Source organism: Liolophura sinensis, chromosome 1, assembly GCF_032854445.1.
Source record: "Liolophura sinensis isolate JHLJ2023 chromosome 1, CUHK_Ljap_v2, whole genome shotgun sequence".
NCBI lineage: Eukaryota > Metazoa > Mollusca > Polyplacophora > Chitonida > Chitonidae > Liolophura > Liolophura sinensis.
In genome coordinates this window covers 41,003,605-41,018,199 of record NC_088295.1, presented here as the reverse complement: position 1 = coordinate 41,018,199, position 14,595 = coordinate 41,003,605, and the positions used below count along the sequence as shown (strand labels likewise).

The window sequence follows — 14,595 nt, the reverse complement described above, 5'->3', positions numbered from 1 at the left end:
TAGGCTAGAATCTAGGATGATCCAATGTGTTTTCTGCGGAAATGTTAAATATCTTGGAGAGTAAGATTATTATGATTAGCGATTGTTTTCTATGCAACCAGTTTGCAAAAGGTCCATTTTGTAGATCAGTCCATAGGCATTTTTTAGGCGGCTGATAAAATAATTTGAGCAAGGTATACATACAAATGTCTATCGGTTTTTGAACTTAGTGATAATGGAAGTTATATGAAATATAACATTTTTTCGTTCAGAGTTCATTACAACACTCAAACTGCACTACTGAACAAACATCTAAAACCTTGTTCACACGATGCTATCTGTCCTATATATATCGATTTGTCTAATGAAAACAAAAAAAAAAGGATAAAAAAATATTTATCTGTCAAAAATCATTCACCTCTTGTGACATGGCCTGGCATTGGTGTTTTCCTGTGGTTCCTGATGGTGGTAACAGTGTGATGTTCACTTGACGCGACATGTGTCGTTGAGGGAGTGAGCCTAACTGAACAGCAATAACACATTGACAACCCTGCTGACTGATATGTCAATCTAGTCGTGCAAATAGACATTGCTATATAAATTGTCAGCCATAATGAACGTTGCGGGGGAATAATTGCAATTAACTCCAAAACAAGGTTTAACATAAACCACGAAAAGAATCTTGGATGAATACTTGACCCTTATTAAGTCCTAGCCCTATATTTAGTTTAACCTGACCTAAACTAATCCTAAAATTAAATTTAATCTTTCTACGAATTCAACAGAGATAGTAACAGACTTCAGAATAAGTTATAACAACACGTACATTAAGACATTCAGATGAAATTTATTGCCAGATTAATTGAAACTAGGCTGAAGTTAGTAAATGGGATGGGTATTTGCCAACGAAGCTAAATCTCAGACGACACGCGGGTGAGATTGGTCACTTGGCTTCCTGGAAGGCACGTGACAAACGAGTCTTTGATTGAATGGAGGGTGTGTGCGTGTTGTTTGGGAACGGCGAGTGGGTGGTGGTGTTGGGGTGGGGTTGGGGGTTGATGGTGGGGTTAGGTTGCATGATTTGTTGCACTTGTTGCACGCTAGCACAGTAGAATGACCCAGGCTTTCTCTCCTGTCGTACGTGGCAAGTACTGCAGCAACGTGCGAATGGTCGTGGGTTTCACCCAGGCTCTCCCCGGTTTCCTCCCATTATAATGCTGGCACTATTTGTGAGTACGGCATAAAACTTCAGTCAGATAAATAAATAATTAATGGATTGAACGTGGATGTATAACGGGCATTGTAGTGAAAAAAACAATATAGTTCCTGTACACGGTAAAAATGCATACATACAGTCTTGAAGTCTAAGCATGACTGGAGATGAAATGGGGTGGAAGGGCTATATCTGGAGATGAATGGAGTTTTAGACCGTGAGAATGATGCATGACTTCTGCATAGTCATTTCACCAATGTTATAACAGGCTTGTGTAACTGATGACAATCTAATCCCACGACTGTTATTAGTACGGGTTGTTATGATTGAGTTTTGATATAACGTCTAGAGTAATACTTTGTTTGTGTCGGAGTTACATAACTCATGTATGAATACGTACACCTATATATATATATATATATATATATATATACGCGCGTTCCGGTGACCCACATTGCATCATCTGTCAGGTGTCATGAGTAAAGCGCGCGCTGCACCTATATATATATATATATAGTGGGTCACCGGAACGCGCGTTTTTGAGGCTATGTTTTAACCCTGTGTACAGACTACTTAAGCCATTTGACTGTCTAAGGTTCAATAGGGTTTGAACAAAGGATAATGGAGCAATGCAGCGTCAAAGTACCGCCCATTTTGTATGCCCACCCGATATATCCGCATGCCTGTAAATAATTGCTACTTGACTTCGTCTCGTCATTTTTATGCAACATGTTTGATATAAAGCATACATCAAACATTGAGAAATTGCTTGTACATATATTAATACAAAGGGTACGCTTTATTTATTTATTTGATTGGTGTTTTACGCCGTACTCAAGAATATTTCACTTATACGACGGCGGCCAACATTATGGTGGGAGAAAACCGGGCAGAGCCCGGTGGAAACCCACGACCATCCGCAGGTTTCCGGCAGACCTTCCCACATACGGCCGGAGAGGAAGCCAGCATGAGCTGGACGAACTCACAGCGACCGCATTGGTGAGAGACTCCCGGATCATTACGCTCCGCTAGCGCGCTAACCAACTGAGCCACGGAGGCCCCCAAAGGGTACGAGTTAGTTTACTGAAAAGCTTACTGAGCTCCTGTAGCCAATTTTGAATTAAGTCCACCGAATAGTGGACGCCAAGTGCTTTAAGTGTTGTGAATGAACATATCGCCAAAAGTGCCACTTGAATTGAAAAATGCATTGTGTATGAGAGTATAACGTGATTGTGTTCATTGGGCCTAATTTTGTATTTTATTCACCACAGTGTGGCAGTAGTTTTATCTAAAAGTTAATCAACTGCCAGATGTCATTCTTTAGTATTGTTTTAATTTTATTTATGTTAAATGTGATGAAAACACATCATTGTGAGTAATTCTAGACCAATGACGTCTTATACATTAAAATTAACATCACTCCTTGTTTTTACCGAATGTTGCTTTAGCCATGGCGTTAGGGTGTGTGTGATTTGCTACCATTTAAGCATTGACATGAACTGTTAGAATAAAACCTTAACTGAGGTCAATTGACAGACGTCCATACTTCACTGGTTACGTGTGACCATTTGCCAATTACTGTCAATACTGTCGTCGCATCTCTGGTTTTACTCTCTATACCGTAAGTCATTTACAGATGCGTCATATAGTATCCTCCTTACCCCACGTAAAATCCCACAAGACACAACAGGTTTTGCGAATGAACGAGTGCTATAAATAAAAAGGCAATGGTATATGCGAGGCACGAATACAGAATTTATGAGAAAGTGAATTCTTGAACAAAGACTCCAACAGAAATAATTAACAAAAAATGATTACACGATCCTTTACGATTGATTTATTACATGTTTCAGTACATCAATATACGAATCAGAATGTAAAGAAAATATGGACGACTGTGCACCGAAAGTCTCGATGCTTGTTAATACCAATACATTTCGAAGACTTTAAACCCTTTCGTGACACATCTGTCACTCAATGTTCCGCTGGAAACAAAAACGTGGTTTTCGTCATCATGCTGCCATTCTTTGGTTACAGTTGCCAAGCTTTGTAGCAAGGGTGGGTCTTTGTATTCTGTCAAATGCTTGTTTTTAGGGTCTGATCTACGCCTATGGATATCCACGGTATTATGCCATCATATTTTAAACAGGAAAATCTAGAAATCATTAGCCGGTCTCTTCTTAATCCATTCAGCAATTTTTGGCAAAGACTCTATTTTCTGACGATGCTTCTGGATGTTTGGGAACGTGGATGTAATAGCCTTGGCGTCCTCCTTCAGCATGCCTTCCATGAATCCCAACAAGTTGAAGAAACAAAGGTCCGCGTAGGTCAACTGAAATGTAAAACAGAATCGAATTGGACTAGTTCCTTAAATAGATGAAAGGTGTAATTATGGTGTCTAAGGACGCTGTAGTTAAGGAACTACATGAATTCACACCATTTTGTTTTAGAAGGCGAGGATCCCGTGATTGACGAGAAATTTTGATATTTCGTTGAAATGGGTCATTTTTACAATTGAATTTTATATCAGTTTTTGTCTTAAGTATAGTATGTGTATACTGTCACAGAGGGTAAGCAAAAGAACTCACGATCATTAAACTGATAGCATCGTCATTAAAGAAGTTCAACAAGATTTTCTTTTTCTTCGTCAACCTTACGTGTAAGTGCGACATGCATGGTTAAAAACAGACTTGTAAACAGACTTGTCATCTGATGTGATGTGTCCACATTCAGACTGAAGATGACTACACATTTTCTGGGGTTGTGACCATTATTTTTCTTTTATTTTTAAGTCCACACGATTCCTTTAACTCTGCATAAAGCTCAGTATGTCTGTTCACATGTGCAGGCTTACGTTCTTTCTGACCAAATCAGGTCTGCGCAATTCATGGTTAGGTCTGTGATGCAGGGTCTCAATTTTAAATGTAATGGACAGGACTGAGGTTTTTGAGCGTGTGAGCTTCTTGATTTAATGCATGAAAATCCTTCAGTAATTTATGGAATGTTTTACAATATACATACCCCACTGCCAACCAAGAAACCCGAGCTACTTTTCGCCAATGTTGCCTCAAAAGGTTGGAGAAAACCAGAGGCAGTCCCTTCCTTATACTTCTTTAAATCCTCAGCCTGACAAAGAAATATTGAGAAACAAAATCATATGCCGATGTCTAATTGTTTTCGACGGAATTTACATTTATCTTCTTGCCCTCAATGAAAGATAACGAAGTAGCAAGTGGAATATAATATCCAAATGTGTGAGCTCTGAATAGAGACTACAACCCACTTGTAATCCCCGCAAAGCTCACAAACACTATGTTCGCCATCAACTTTCTGCATAATATATCACTATATCAAAACCTCTGCCCACTTCATGAACTATTTCAACCTTTACAGGAAGGCTATATACATACAGTAATTTAGGAAAATATGATAAAATACCATTGCAACATTTATATACACCGGAAAAAAACTGTGCTTGTAGCTTGTATTTGGCAACTGGCAATTTGCTGACGTTTTGCTCGTGAACCGTTTAATGTACTGCGTCATAAAATCGGGTAAAGGAACAACATATATTCTAAATTTGAAAAAGAATCATTGTCAAGCTATGGCCTTCACTGTTCAAACTTGTCTCACAAATGGAAACGTTAAACGGCCAGGTCAAGATGGCCCAACCCTGCAACGCGAAAACACGGCAGTTTTTAGTTTTTGCTGTGACTTTGCAGTGAATGTGAAGTTTACACTTACACAAAAACGTGTGACGTTCTAAGAAAGAGAACAGAAGAATATACGTGGCTAATGTGGGCTGGAGGATTTCCACAAGTTACCCATACCTTTCGAGACGCGTCCTTTTCAAAATGTATCCTTGCAGTCGCGACAAACAAATCCTCGATAGCTCCTGTGTACTGATCCGCCTCGGCTGCTTCCCATTTGTTTTTACCGCCCAAACCTGTCAGCAATTGTACGGAAAATACTCATTCATTTTTGACGCTAAACAAGGACCAATGCGTTATTAACAAAATAAGTTCACTGTATATATGTATTGCAGCTGGAATTCTAACATTGCCACATTTCGTCCCACAATTAACTTTTTGGAAAGAATTCTTAGACACGTTATTTAACTCCATTTGGCGTTATGTGCAAAGCGCCTCTTATCAATGAAAAAGAGGATTAACAGAGTGCTTTGAATTTGTTTCCAACACCCAAAACTGCCGTATACTGGTCACAACAAGACTGGTTAAGATACAGCGTAGACGCCCTAGTTTATTTTGACACAAACTAGCCAAAATGATTCCGATCAAAGCAGCGTTAACCGTCCCAGCATATATACGTCCCAACTTACCGAATTCGTTGGCCAGATATCTCACAATGGCGTAACTCTGTGAGAGTTGCTTCCCATCTACCTCTAGAACAGGCAATTGTCGGAAGGGCATTTCTGTAAATGAAGCCAAGAGACATTTATAACACAGGTAATGAATTTGATGGAAATTTCTTACCGAGTGCCTGTCACTGAACAATTTAATTCACGCCTTTAGTTACTGCATTAAAGTGGTTTACTGAAGATAATTTGTTTGGAGAATACCAGGGTCCAAACTGTGTAGTACTGTTAAATGAAGGTATAACGCTATACTGCATGGCACTTAGTGCCGTGTTCGTGAATATATGGGAGAGGAAACCGGAGTCATCCCCCTAATCACGTCACCGGCCTTCTCCAGGTACCTGACAAACGTCCCGATTTAAGCCCGCTATTAAACCAGGGAAAGTTTGACTCCAGCCTGTTAACTTTTTGGTTAGAGTGGCATCCGTGGCCGAGTGGTTAGCAAGCGACCGTTTCGTGTTCCAACCCATCCTCATGCTGGGAAAGCCTTCCAGCACCTGCGAATAGTTTTTGGTTCTCTTGTTCGGTTTCCTTGACCCAATAATTCTGGACTATAGCCAAAATGAAGGCGACATGTTCCAATGTTGTATAGCCACTGTTTACAAAGAAGTGTTTTTTTCTTAGTATTCAGAATACAAAAAAAAATCTTTTCTTAACTTTACGTTGTGAGTTTGAACACTTTAAGCATGAACAATCGGATATTTTGTCAAACACCCATGACTATCAGTTGTGACGGAGCGTGAATGACGTCATAAGGTCAATCTCAACTTAATCAGTAATAATATCTTATTACTCAAAAATGTAAAAGAAAACGTTCTTAGTCTTCCTTACAGCCGAATATAACGCCTTTTTAATTATGGTATGTTTTGATTTTGCTATGCTGAATATGCCTTCAACGACTGCATGGACAGTATGGCTACGGCTGCTGTATAGCTTTCCGATACCTTGCCCCGACCTCTGATCACACAAATGTGCACATTTAATGCGTCCACATGGCAGGGGATATTTGCCCTTGACCTTATATCCCAGATCTGTTTGTATCTACGGCGATACATCTCACTGAACCAGCAGAACAAGTACTGATGGTGACGACCGCTAATCTAAAATTTGTGCGTTGTTTGTTAAAGACTTCAGGGTCAACAGGACAGACACTCTCCGCGCCACTTTATTTGCGGCATTCCTGACCTACATAGATGGTGTGAACACATAGATGGAGAATTCGATGACCATGCAGAATGTTGGTGTTTCTATAGCAATGCCGGAGGGAGAATGTAAGCCGTGTCTTGTACATTCTCATCACTTGTGATCTGACATTCCAAATGTCAGTAATATTATAATTTGTTGTAAAGGCCAACGTGAGACCGCATATGATGGTGTTAGCACAGGTTCTAGTGGACTGGTGTAAGCTTGCTGCTATTGCGAAAGAAAATGTTTAGTTCAGAACAAGGTTTAATAGACATGGCGTCCACGGGCCCATTTGTCACATCCAGGAGTAACTACTATTTATTTCAACACCCACCACCAAAGAGGAGCGCTTTGCGCACTGCTCCGGGACATTCAGTGTTCTGAATATGTTTGACCTCAATCTTTTACAAGGCCATGAATTTTTATCACCGTGTTTTTTAATTGAGCCGATATGTACATGGTAAAGCCAGCAATGGAGTTTCTCCTTTTTTTCGGGATGTGGGTGGGTGTGTGAGGATGTGTGGAAAAGGGAGGGGGGAAGGTGCAGAAATTATGCGGCTGACATTCAACTAGAAATAAATCAGTTCGTTTTTCCTTAGAGCACCAAATGTGTACTTGGTGGGGAAGTTTTTTAAATTAGTATTCATGAGTTCAGACATATTTTGTCTGTTTTCTTAAACTTTTTGTCCAGTTCTATAATAACTGTTGAATAATTAAATGACATCTTTTTCTGAATTGAGTTTTAAAAAATCCGTTTGCTTCATTGCCCTCAATTTTCCCCAATGCATGTATATGTCAGTGAGTTAGTGGTGTGATGATATTGTAACAGGCCAATATATACTGGCATCACAACGACAGAAACGAACATAGGCGTATACCATTGCATGGAAATTCATAGAGGTGTTATAACAAAAATGCTGTCTCGTTACATTTTGCTATAACAAGGAATGAATAAAACATGTACATGTCATACTGCATAATCAGTTCATAATGTTGTCTGAAAGATGAGAAAGGAGCCAAGGTGATTAGCGTGCCAACGCGCGACGCAATGACTGAGGAGTTGCTCACCAGCGCTGTCTGTCAAAGTCCAGCTATTGTTGGCTTCCTCTCCGGCCCTGGGTAGGAAGGTCTGTCAGCAACCTGCGGATGGTCTTGGGTTTACTCCGGGCTCTGCCCGGTTTCCTCCGACTTTAAATTACTGGCCATCGTATAAGTCAAATATTCTAGAGTACGGGGTAAAACACCAATCAAATAAAAAAGTAAATACAAAGTGAAAAAGGCTCGACTTTTCTGCCTCGGGTGTAGAGTGCAGTGTCTCCCCGCTGCTTTTATATGGTTAACACTGTGACCTTTATGCAATGTACATCCCTGTACTCGCCTGGCTACCCGACCTCATTTGTACAGGCGAGCATATATAGATGCCCGTGAAACGCCGGCATCTGTAAATTCAAGCAAAAGAAATGGTTTGTCACTGTGACCTAGAGGTGAATAACCATGGCGTCTATATCTGGTTCAGAGCACCGTCCTATACCGTGCAGAGTCACAGTGAATAGGCGTACCGAGAGGCTGTCGATATACCCAACCATGACTGATGCCACACACGAACGTCTTCCGGCATAAAATAATCTTCTTCATATATCAGGTTATCAGTTTGTTTAGCTACACGCATGTTGCCATGGTGTTGTCCTGACATACAACACTGTCAGTTAGAGGACAGGGTGCGCTATTTTTTGACGTGGTTGCAGTGTTAAGTGTCATTGTAAATAAACACATATAAAGTGTATTCCCTTTAGTTGTCTGTAGATTCGCATGTTCAAGCTCTTGAAAAATGAGTTAAAAAAAAGACATTTAATTACACAAACTGTTTTTACAACAAAAGGATAAATGACGTCGACTGTTGCGTGTTCGAATCCAGCTTTTGATCCCTTAGCTGTGGCTTCACGTCGTGAGGCGTCCAGGTGAGGTACGGTAACCCCGCCACCCCCAACAATCCCTGCAAACCCTGGGTGTACCTTGGCTCCAGTATATCACTGTTTGTACCTCACCATACATCACTATATACCTTACTGGTTTAATTTTGAGTGCTGCGTACAAGTATATAAAAACACCAGTTCAGCATATAAAAGCAGCTGAGAGCATGTTCAAATTTGCGCAAACAGCTAGTTGTTTTTCTTTATCCCGGATTCGCCATGTGGAACGATACTAGGCCTATATCCTACAGACATCTTTCATAATTACATAAATATTACATATACTTTATCATTTTTACCATTAATACTGGATAAACACATGAAGGCATAAATTTACTCACTTTGCTTGTGTTTCGGCCACTCATCGAACGGGATTCGGATGTCCTCATATTTCTCCCCGGCATAAGCGAAAATCAGGCGTGCTGGCTCCGCTCTGGCACGAAGAGGAAAGTAAGTCAATTTGTAAGTAGGCATATCTGTTGATATGGCTTGTCACAAAACCTGGGGATAAGATGCCGGTGTGTAGATGTCTTTCGACTAGCTGCCTGTGTCACACAAGCCAGTGCGTTTTATATGTCCAGAAGCTCGCAGGTCACATGGATACATGGGCGGAGTTTACCAAGCAGGATTTATGTTAAGTCATTGTTTAGGTCAACCCGCGACCAAAAATAGATCTCACAGAGCTTAAATATTTGCTGGGCGGAAATTTCAACAAGCATTTTGCTTAGCCACAGTACCTAGTGTTTTGATAAGGTTTTAGAGTACACCCTCAATGGAACCTTCACGTTTGCAATACCGAAGAAAGCGTAGTGTTGTGTCCCTAACGTTGTGTGTTACAGGCCAGAGGGACATTATGATTAAACATATGTAATAGTATTAATCAAAATGAAGTAATGGTACAACTCAAACATTAAATCGTGTTTATAATGATTACACAATATACACATTCTCGATCGAGACTTAATGCATCGAACACGTCATGTATTAATATCACCATGTGGTTGTTCATTACATTGAACAGGTGTGCGTGCAAAGTGATTCCTGTCAGGTTTGTATATGGTGAAACATACACCTGCCAGGCATGTGACCAATAGTTTTATATGAAGGCGCTACCATGAAATTGTTAAGTTCTATATCTCCACCAAGGATATATCACAAACATCTGTCTTTCTTAACCTGTGATTATCAAATGTATTATAAAGGACATTTTCTGTTTCAAAGTGTATGTTGAACATAATTTGAAAATTTTGGATGTTTTTTTTATTTGGATCTGTCTTTCTTAACCTGTGATTATCAAATGTATCATAAAGGACATTTTCTGTTTCAAAGTGTATGTTGAACATAATTTGAAAAATTTGGATGTTTTTTTTATTTGGATCTGTCTTTCTTAACCTGTGATTATCAAATGTATTATAAAGGACATTTTCTGTTTCAAAGTGTATGTTGAGCATAATTTGAAAAATTTGGATATATCTGCCGTAATTAAACAACAGAAGCGTGCGTCTGAGCGACAGATAGTTGCTTCTGTTTCAACCTTTTTTCTACATATGCATGCCTTTACCACTGTCTTTCATACTGGGAAAGATTAAACATTTCTAAACTTTTCTGTTCTACAATTTCATCCATTATAGAGATGTTGTAATGGCGTGACGTAAATGTGTTGCGGTGGTTTCCCAAAAGATCTGTATGTTTCATATAGACAGATATGGCGTGAGTTAAAATGTGCTGCGATAGTTTCCCCCAAAGATCTGTATGGTTCATAAAGAAAGATATGGCGTGACTAAAATGCGCTGCGATGTTTTCCCAAAAGATCTGTATGGTTCATAAAGACACATATGGCGTGACTAAAATGTGCTGCGATGGTTTCCCAAAGATGTGTATGGTTCATATAGACAGATATGGCGTGACGTAAATGTGTTGCGATGGTTTCCCAAAAGATCTGTATGGTTCATAAAGAAAGATATGGCGTGACTAAAATTTGCTGCGATGGTTTCCCAAAAGATCTGTATGGTTCATACAGACAGACATAGCGCGACTAAAATTGTTCTAGGATGGTTTCCCCAAAGATCTGTTCGGTTCATACGGGCAGATATGGCGTGACTAAAATTTTTCTGGGATGGTTTCCCCAAAGATCTGTATGGCTTATATAGACAGATGTAGCGCGACTAAAATTGTTCTGTTATGGTTTTCCCAAAGATCTGTTCTGTTCATGTGGACAGATATGGCGTGACTACAATTGTTCTAGGATAGTTTCCCCAAAGATCTGTTCGGTTCGTATGGACAGATATGGCGTGACTAAAATTGTTCTGGGATGTTTCCCCCAAAGATCTGTTCGGTTCATATGGACAGGTATGGTGCGATTAAAAATGTGCTTGGATGGTTTCTCCATGGCTCTTTTCAATTTATAGACATATATAAAACGTGATTACAAATATATTAGAATGGATACCCCTTGGTTCTGTAGACAGATACAAAGAGATGAAAAAAGATCTACTTAGAGGTTTCCCCTTGGCCCCGTACGGTTTCCTTCAAATGTTAATATGACACCGAAAGCCAATCAGCCTTAAGTGTATTCTTCAGATGGCATAAAATACCAATCAAACAACAAAAATAAATCCATTTGTAAATACACTTTCATATTCGGACGAACAGGACCATATATAATGTTGATTAGGTCACTATATATGTGGAAATGATGCTTGTAGCGCTTACCCATTCGCTAGATGTTTCCAGAACATGACTTTTAAAACAATGTTAAAAAGAATTTTTCATGCATAACCTGTAACTGTTTGTTTTTAAGGGAAGATTTTTTATTCCTGATAAATTGTGCAAAGTCACAAGAATGTCGTCATTGGTGTTTATAGCTGTAGATGTTTCAATGTATTTGTTAGAGGGGCCGGGGAGGGGGTTTTAATTTACAGCTAAGGAATGACTTATATTTAAGTGTCATTTTGTTAATTCCACGTTGGTGCGTTAGTCTGAGATTCGTACAAACAGGTCCATCATGTGAACGCCAAAAAGTCAGTTTTAAGATAACTCAATGAAGAAAACCTACACGAACTGACAATTCCATGTTTAGATAAAAACACAATATTAAATTCTCTAAATGGACCTGAAAAATAATTTTTTTTATCACTCAACAGGCAACACAACACACAGCAGTATGTATTTCAACTTAAATCAGCTGAATGACCCCGAGGCGCGTTCTGCACAGTACGTAGAACAGTACGTAGAACGAGATAGAACGCCGGATGCTCATACGTAAGAATGCGGTAGCAGAGAGAGTATTCTCGGGAAGTGACTCATATATTTATATGCAGTGAGATACGCTGAGGTAAAATTGCTCTTTTGGCGTGCACTACTACAGAATTACACAACATGAAATTATAAACTGAAGTCATGAAAACCTGTTTTCCTTCAACTCTGCATACAAATAGGAATAAAACTGCATGGTCATTATAATTAACAGATGTGCCTATTGCGTAGTAACTCATTTAACACGTTTAACTTCGGGTTGACTGAGATGTATGCTTTTGCCTAAGCTGAATGAGAAATGAGGCATCCACTCCAATACACGTTAACATTCAGATGTATGCGGACATGTCATTTGATCCTGACTTCTATGATGTGATAACGAAGTTTCATGAGTTTCGAGACGATGTGCTTCATTTAACATCCCAGATATCATACACCTGTCATATATCGCTCAACAGCACGTGTCATATAATTATAGTGTTGGATTCACGAGGTCTTATAACTTTAAAAGACTCTCTTTGTATTAAAATAAACCTATAATAAACGAAAGATCGTTAACCTGTGATTACTAGATTATTAGATACCGCACTCAACGTCGCGTGATATCGTGGTATAGACTTGTGGATGTTACTCGGAGTGGTTGTAGTTTGCTGTGGTGTTCATCAGGCGGACGGGGTGTGCAGGTGGGTGTAGAGTTCGGTGTGGTGTCCACCAGGCGGACAAGGTGTGGATGGTAATGGAGACGGGTGTAGAGTTCGGTGTGGTGTTCATCAGGCGGATGGGGTGTGGATAGTATATAGTGCAGGTGGGTGTAGAGTTCGGTGTGGTGTTCATCGGGCGCACGAGTTGTGGATGGTAGTGGAGGTGGGTGTAGAATTTGGTGCGGAGCTCACCGGGCGGACGGGGTGTGGATAGCAATGGAGGTGGGTGTAGAGTTTGGTGTGGTGCTCACCAGGCGGACGGGGTGTGGATGCTGGTTATGGGATGGTGTAGAGTTTGGTGTGGTGTTCACCAGGCGGATGAGGTGTGGAGTGTAATGGAGGTGGGTGTAGAGTTTGGTGTGGTTTTCATCAAACGGACTGGGCGTGGATGGTGTTATGGGCGGGTCTAGTTTGGTGTGGTGTGGACGGTAATGGAGGTGGGTGTAGATTTTGGTGTGGTGTTCATCAGGCGGACGGGGTGTGGACGATAATGGAGGTGGGTGTAGAGTTTGGTGTGGTGTTCATCAGGCGGATGAGATTCAGATGTGGCATGAAAGTGAAAAGTCCATGTCATATAAGATTCAAGACCATGAGGGAAAGAGATGAGGAGGGTGACCGATATTAACACCATTTCATGCGACATTTTTCTTCAGATTGTATCAGATTTGCCTTTTTGACTCTTGCATTTATGTTACACTGTTGACCTGTTCAGATTAAATTTAAATCATGTGGACAAAAATTTCCCGTTGCAAAGTGGTTAGCGTGCTGGCGCGGAAAGATGACTCAGAAGCCTTTGACTAACACGGTCGCTCTAACTTCAAGCCCAGCTTATATTGGCTTCTCCAGTCACACTTGGGGAGGTCTGCCCTCAACCTGCGGATGGCCCTGCCCGGTTTCCTCCCACCATAAGATTAACCGCCGTCGTGTAAGTGAAATATTCATTAGTACGGTGTAAAACACCAATCATATAAGATAACTAAGAAAAACTAACAGCCCAATCACTAATCCAGTATTATTGAATGTTTAATGAATGTTCATGATGAATGTAGTCATCAAACCATTCATTTCGTAGTCATTTTATTTCATCATCCTGGATTGTGGTTAAAGACAACAGTAGGAAAGATGACGCTATTCAATCTACCGCGAGCAATAAATTCGAAGCGTGCGCTTCGAATTCCCTGGGTTAGAAGTATAAAACGTCTCCAGTTCCATGAGAACACATGAGGTTTTTGACAAATGATATCGTAAAGTCTTCGAAGTGGTTAAGTCCTTGATAACTGATGTGATTAAGTCCTTGATAACTGATGCCGTTGTCCTTGATAACTGATGTGGTTAAGTCCTTGATAACTGATGCTGTTCTTGCAAAACTGATGCCGTTAAGTTCTCGATAATTGATGTGGTTAGGCCTTTGATAATTGATATGGTTAAGTACTTGATAACTGAAGTGTTTAAGTCGTTGGTAACTGATGTTGTTCTCTTTGTAAAACTGATGCCGTTAAGTCCTCCATAATTGATGTGGTTAAACCTTTGATAACTGATGTGGTTAAGTCCTTGATAACTGATGGCATTGTCCTTGATAACTGATAATCCTTGACATCTTATGCCGCTAATTCCATAATAAGTGATGCCCTTGTCCTTAATAACCGATGCAGTTGGTCGCTCAGGGAGAGACGAACTTCTCGTGTGTTTCGAGACACAAAATCTTCGCAAAAAGCCCAATTCAAGCAAAAAGAATTTATATGCATTCTACTAGTTTTTTTCCTCAGATCCTTTTTTCTTGGTATTCGGAAAACCGTGCTTTAGGGGTAAGCATCTACATGAGTATGTTAACCGTGAACCTTTAAGTGGGTCTAATAATACCTATGTACGGAGCTATACCAGAAGGTATTATACGAACATACATATTCGTATAGTGAC

The 14,595-nt window shown here is 40.1% G+C and overlaps 1 protein-coding gene across 1 annotated transcript; it reads right to left on the bottom strand.

Annotated features, from left to right (window-relative positions):
- Window positions 1–3,013: 3,013 nt before the first annotated feature.
- Window positions 3,014–9,289, bottom strand: LOC135480549 (glutathione S-transferase-like). Its single transcript, XM_064760407.1, has 5 exons — window positions 9,064–9,289; window positions 5,532–5,624; window positions 5,023–5,138; window positions 4,214–4,318; window positions 3,014–3,524 (listed from the first exon to the last, which is right to left on the bottom strand). Exons 1-5 carry the CDS (start codon window positions 9,194–9,196, stop codon window positions 3,348–3,350), a joined length of 624 nt encoding a protein of 207 aa, XP_064616477.1. The 5' UTR covers window positions 9,197–9,289; the 3' UTR covers window positions 3,014–3,347.
- Between the last annotated feature and the right edge of the window lie 5,306 nt (window positions 9,290–14,595).

Coding starts and splice junctions, on each gene's coding strand:
- LOC135480549 (XM_064760407.1), bottom strand. CDS start 9,196: ATGCCTACTTACAAATTGACTTACTTTCCTCTTCGTGCCAGAGCGGAG. Junction 5,625..9,063: donor GTGGCCGAAACACAAGCAAA/GTGAGTAAATTT, acceptor CTTCATTTACAG/AAATGCCCTTCCGACAATTG. Junction 3,525..4,213: donor GTTTCTTGGTTGGCAGTGGG/GTATGTATATTG, acceptor TTTACATTTCAG/TTGACCTACGCGGACCTTTG.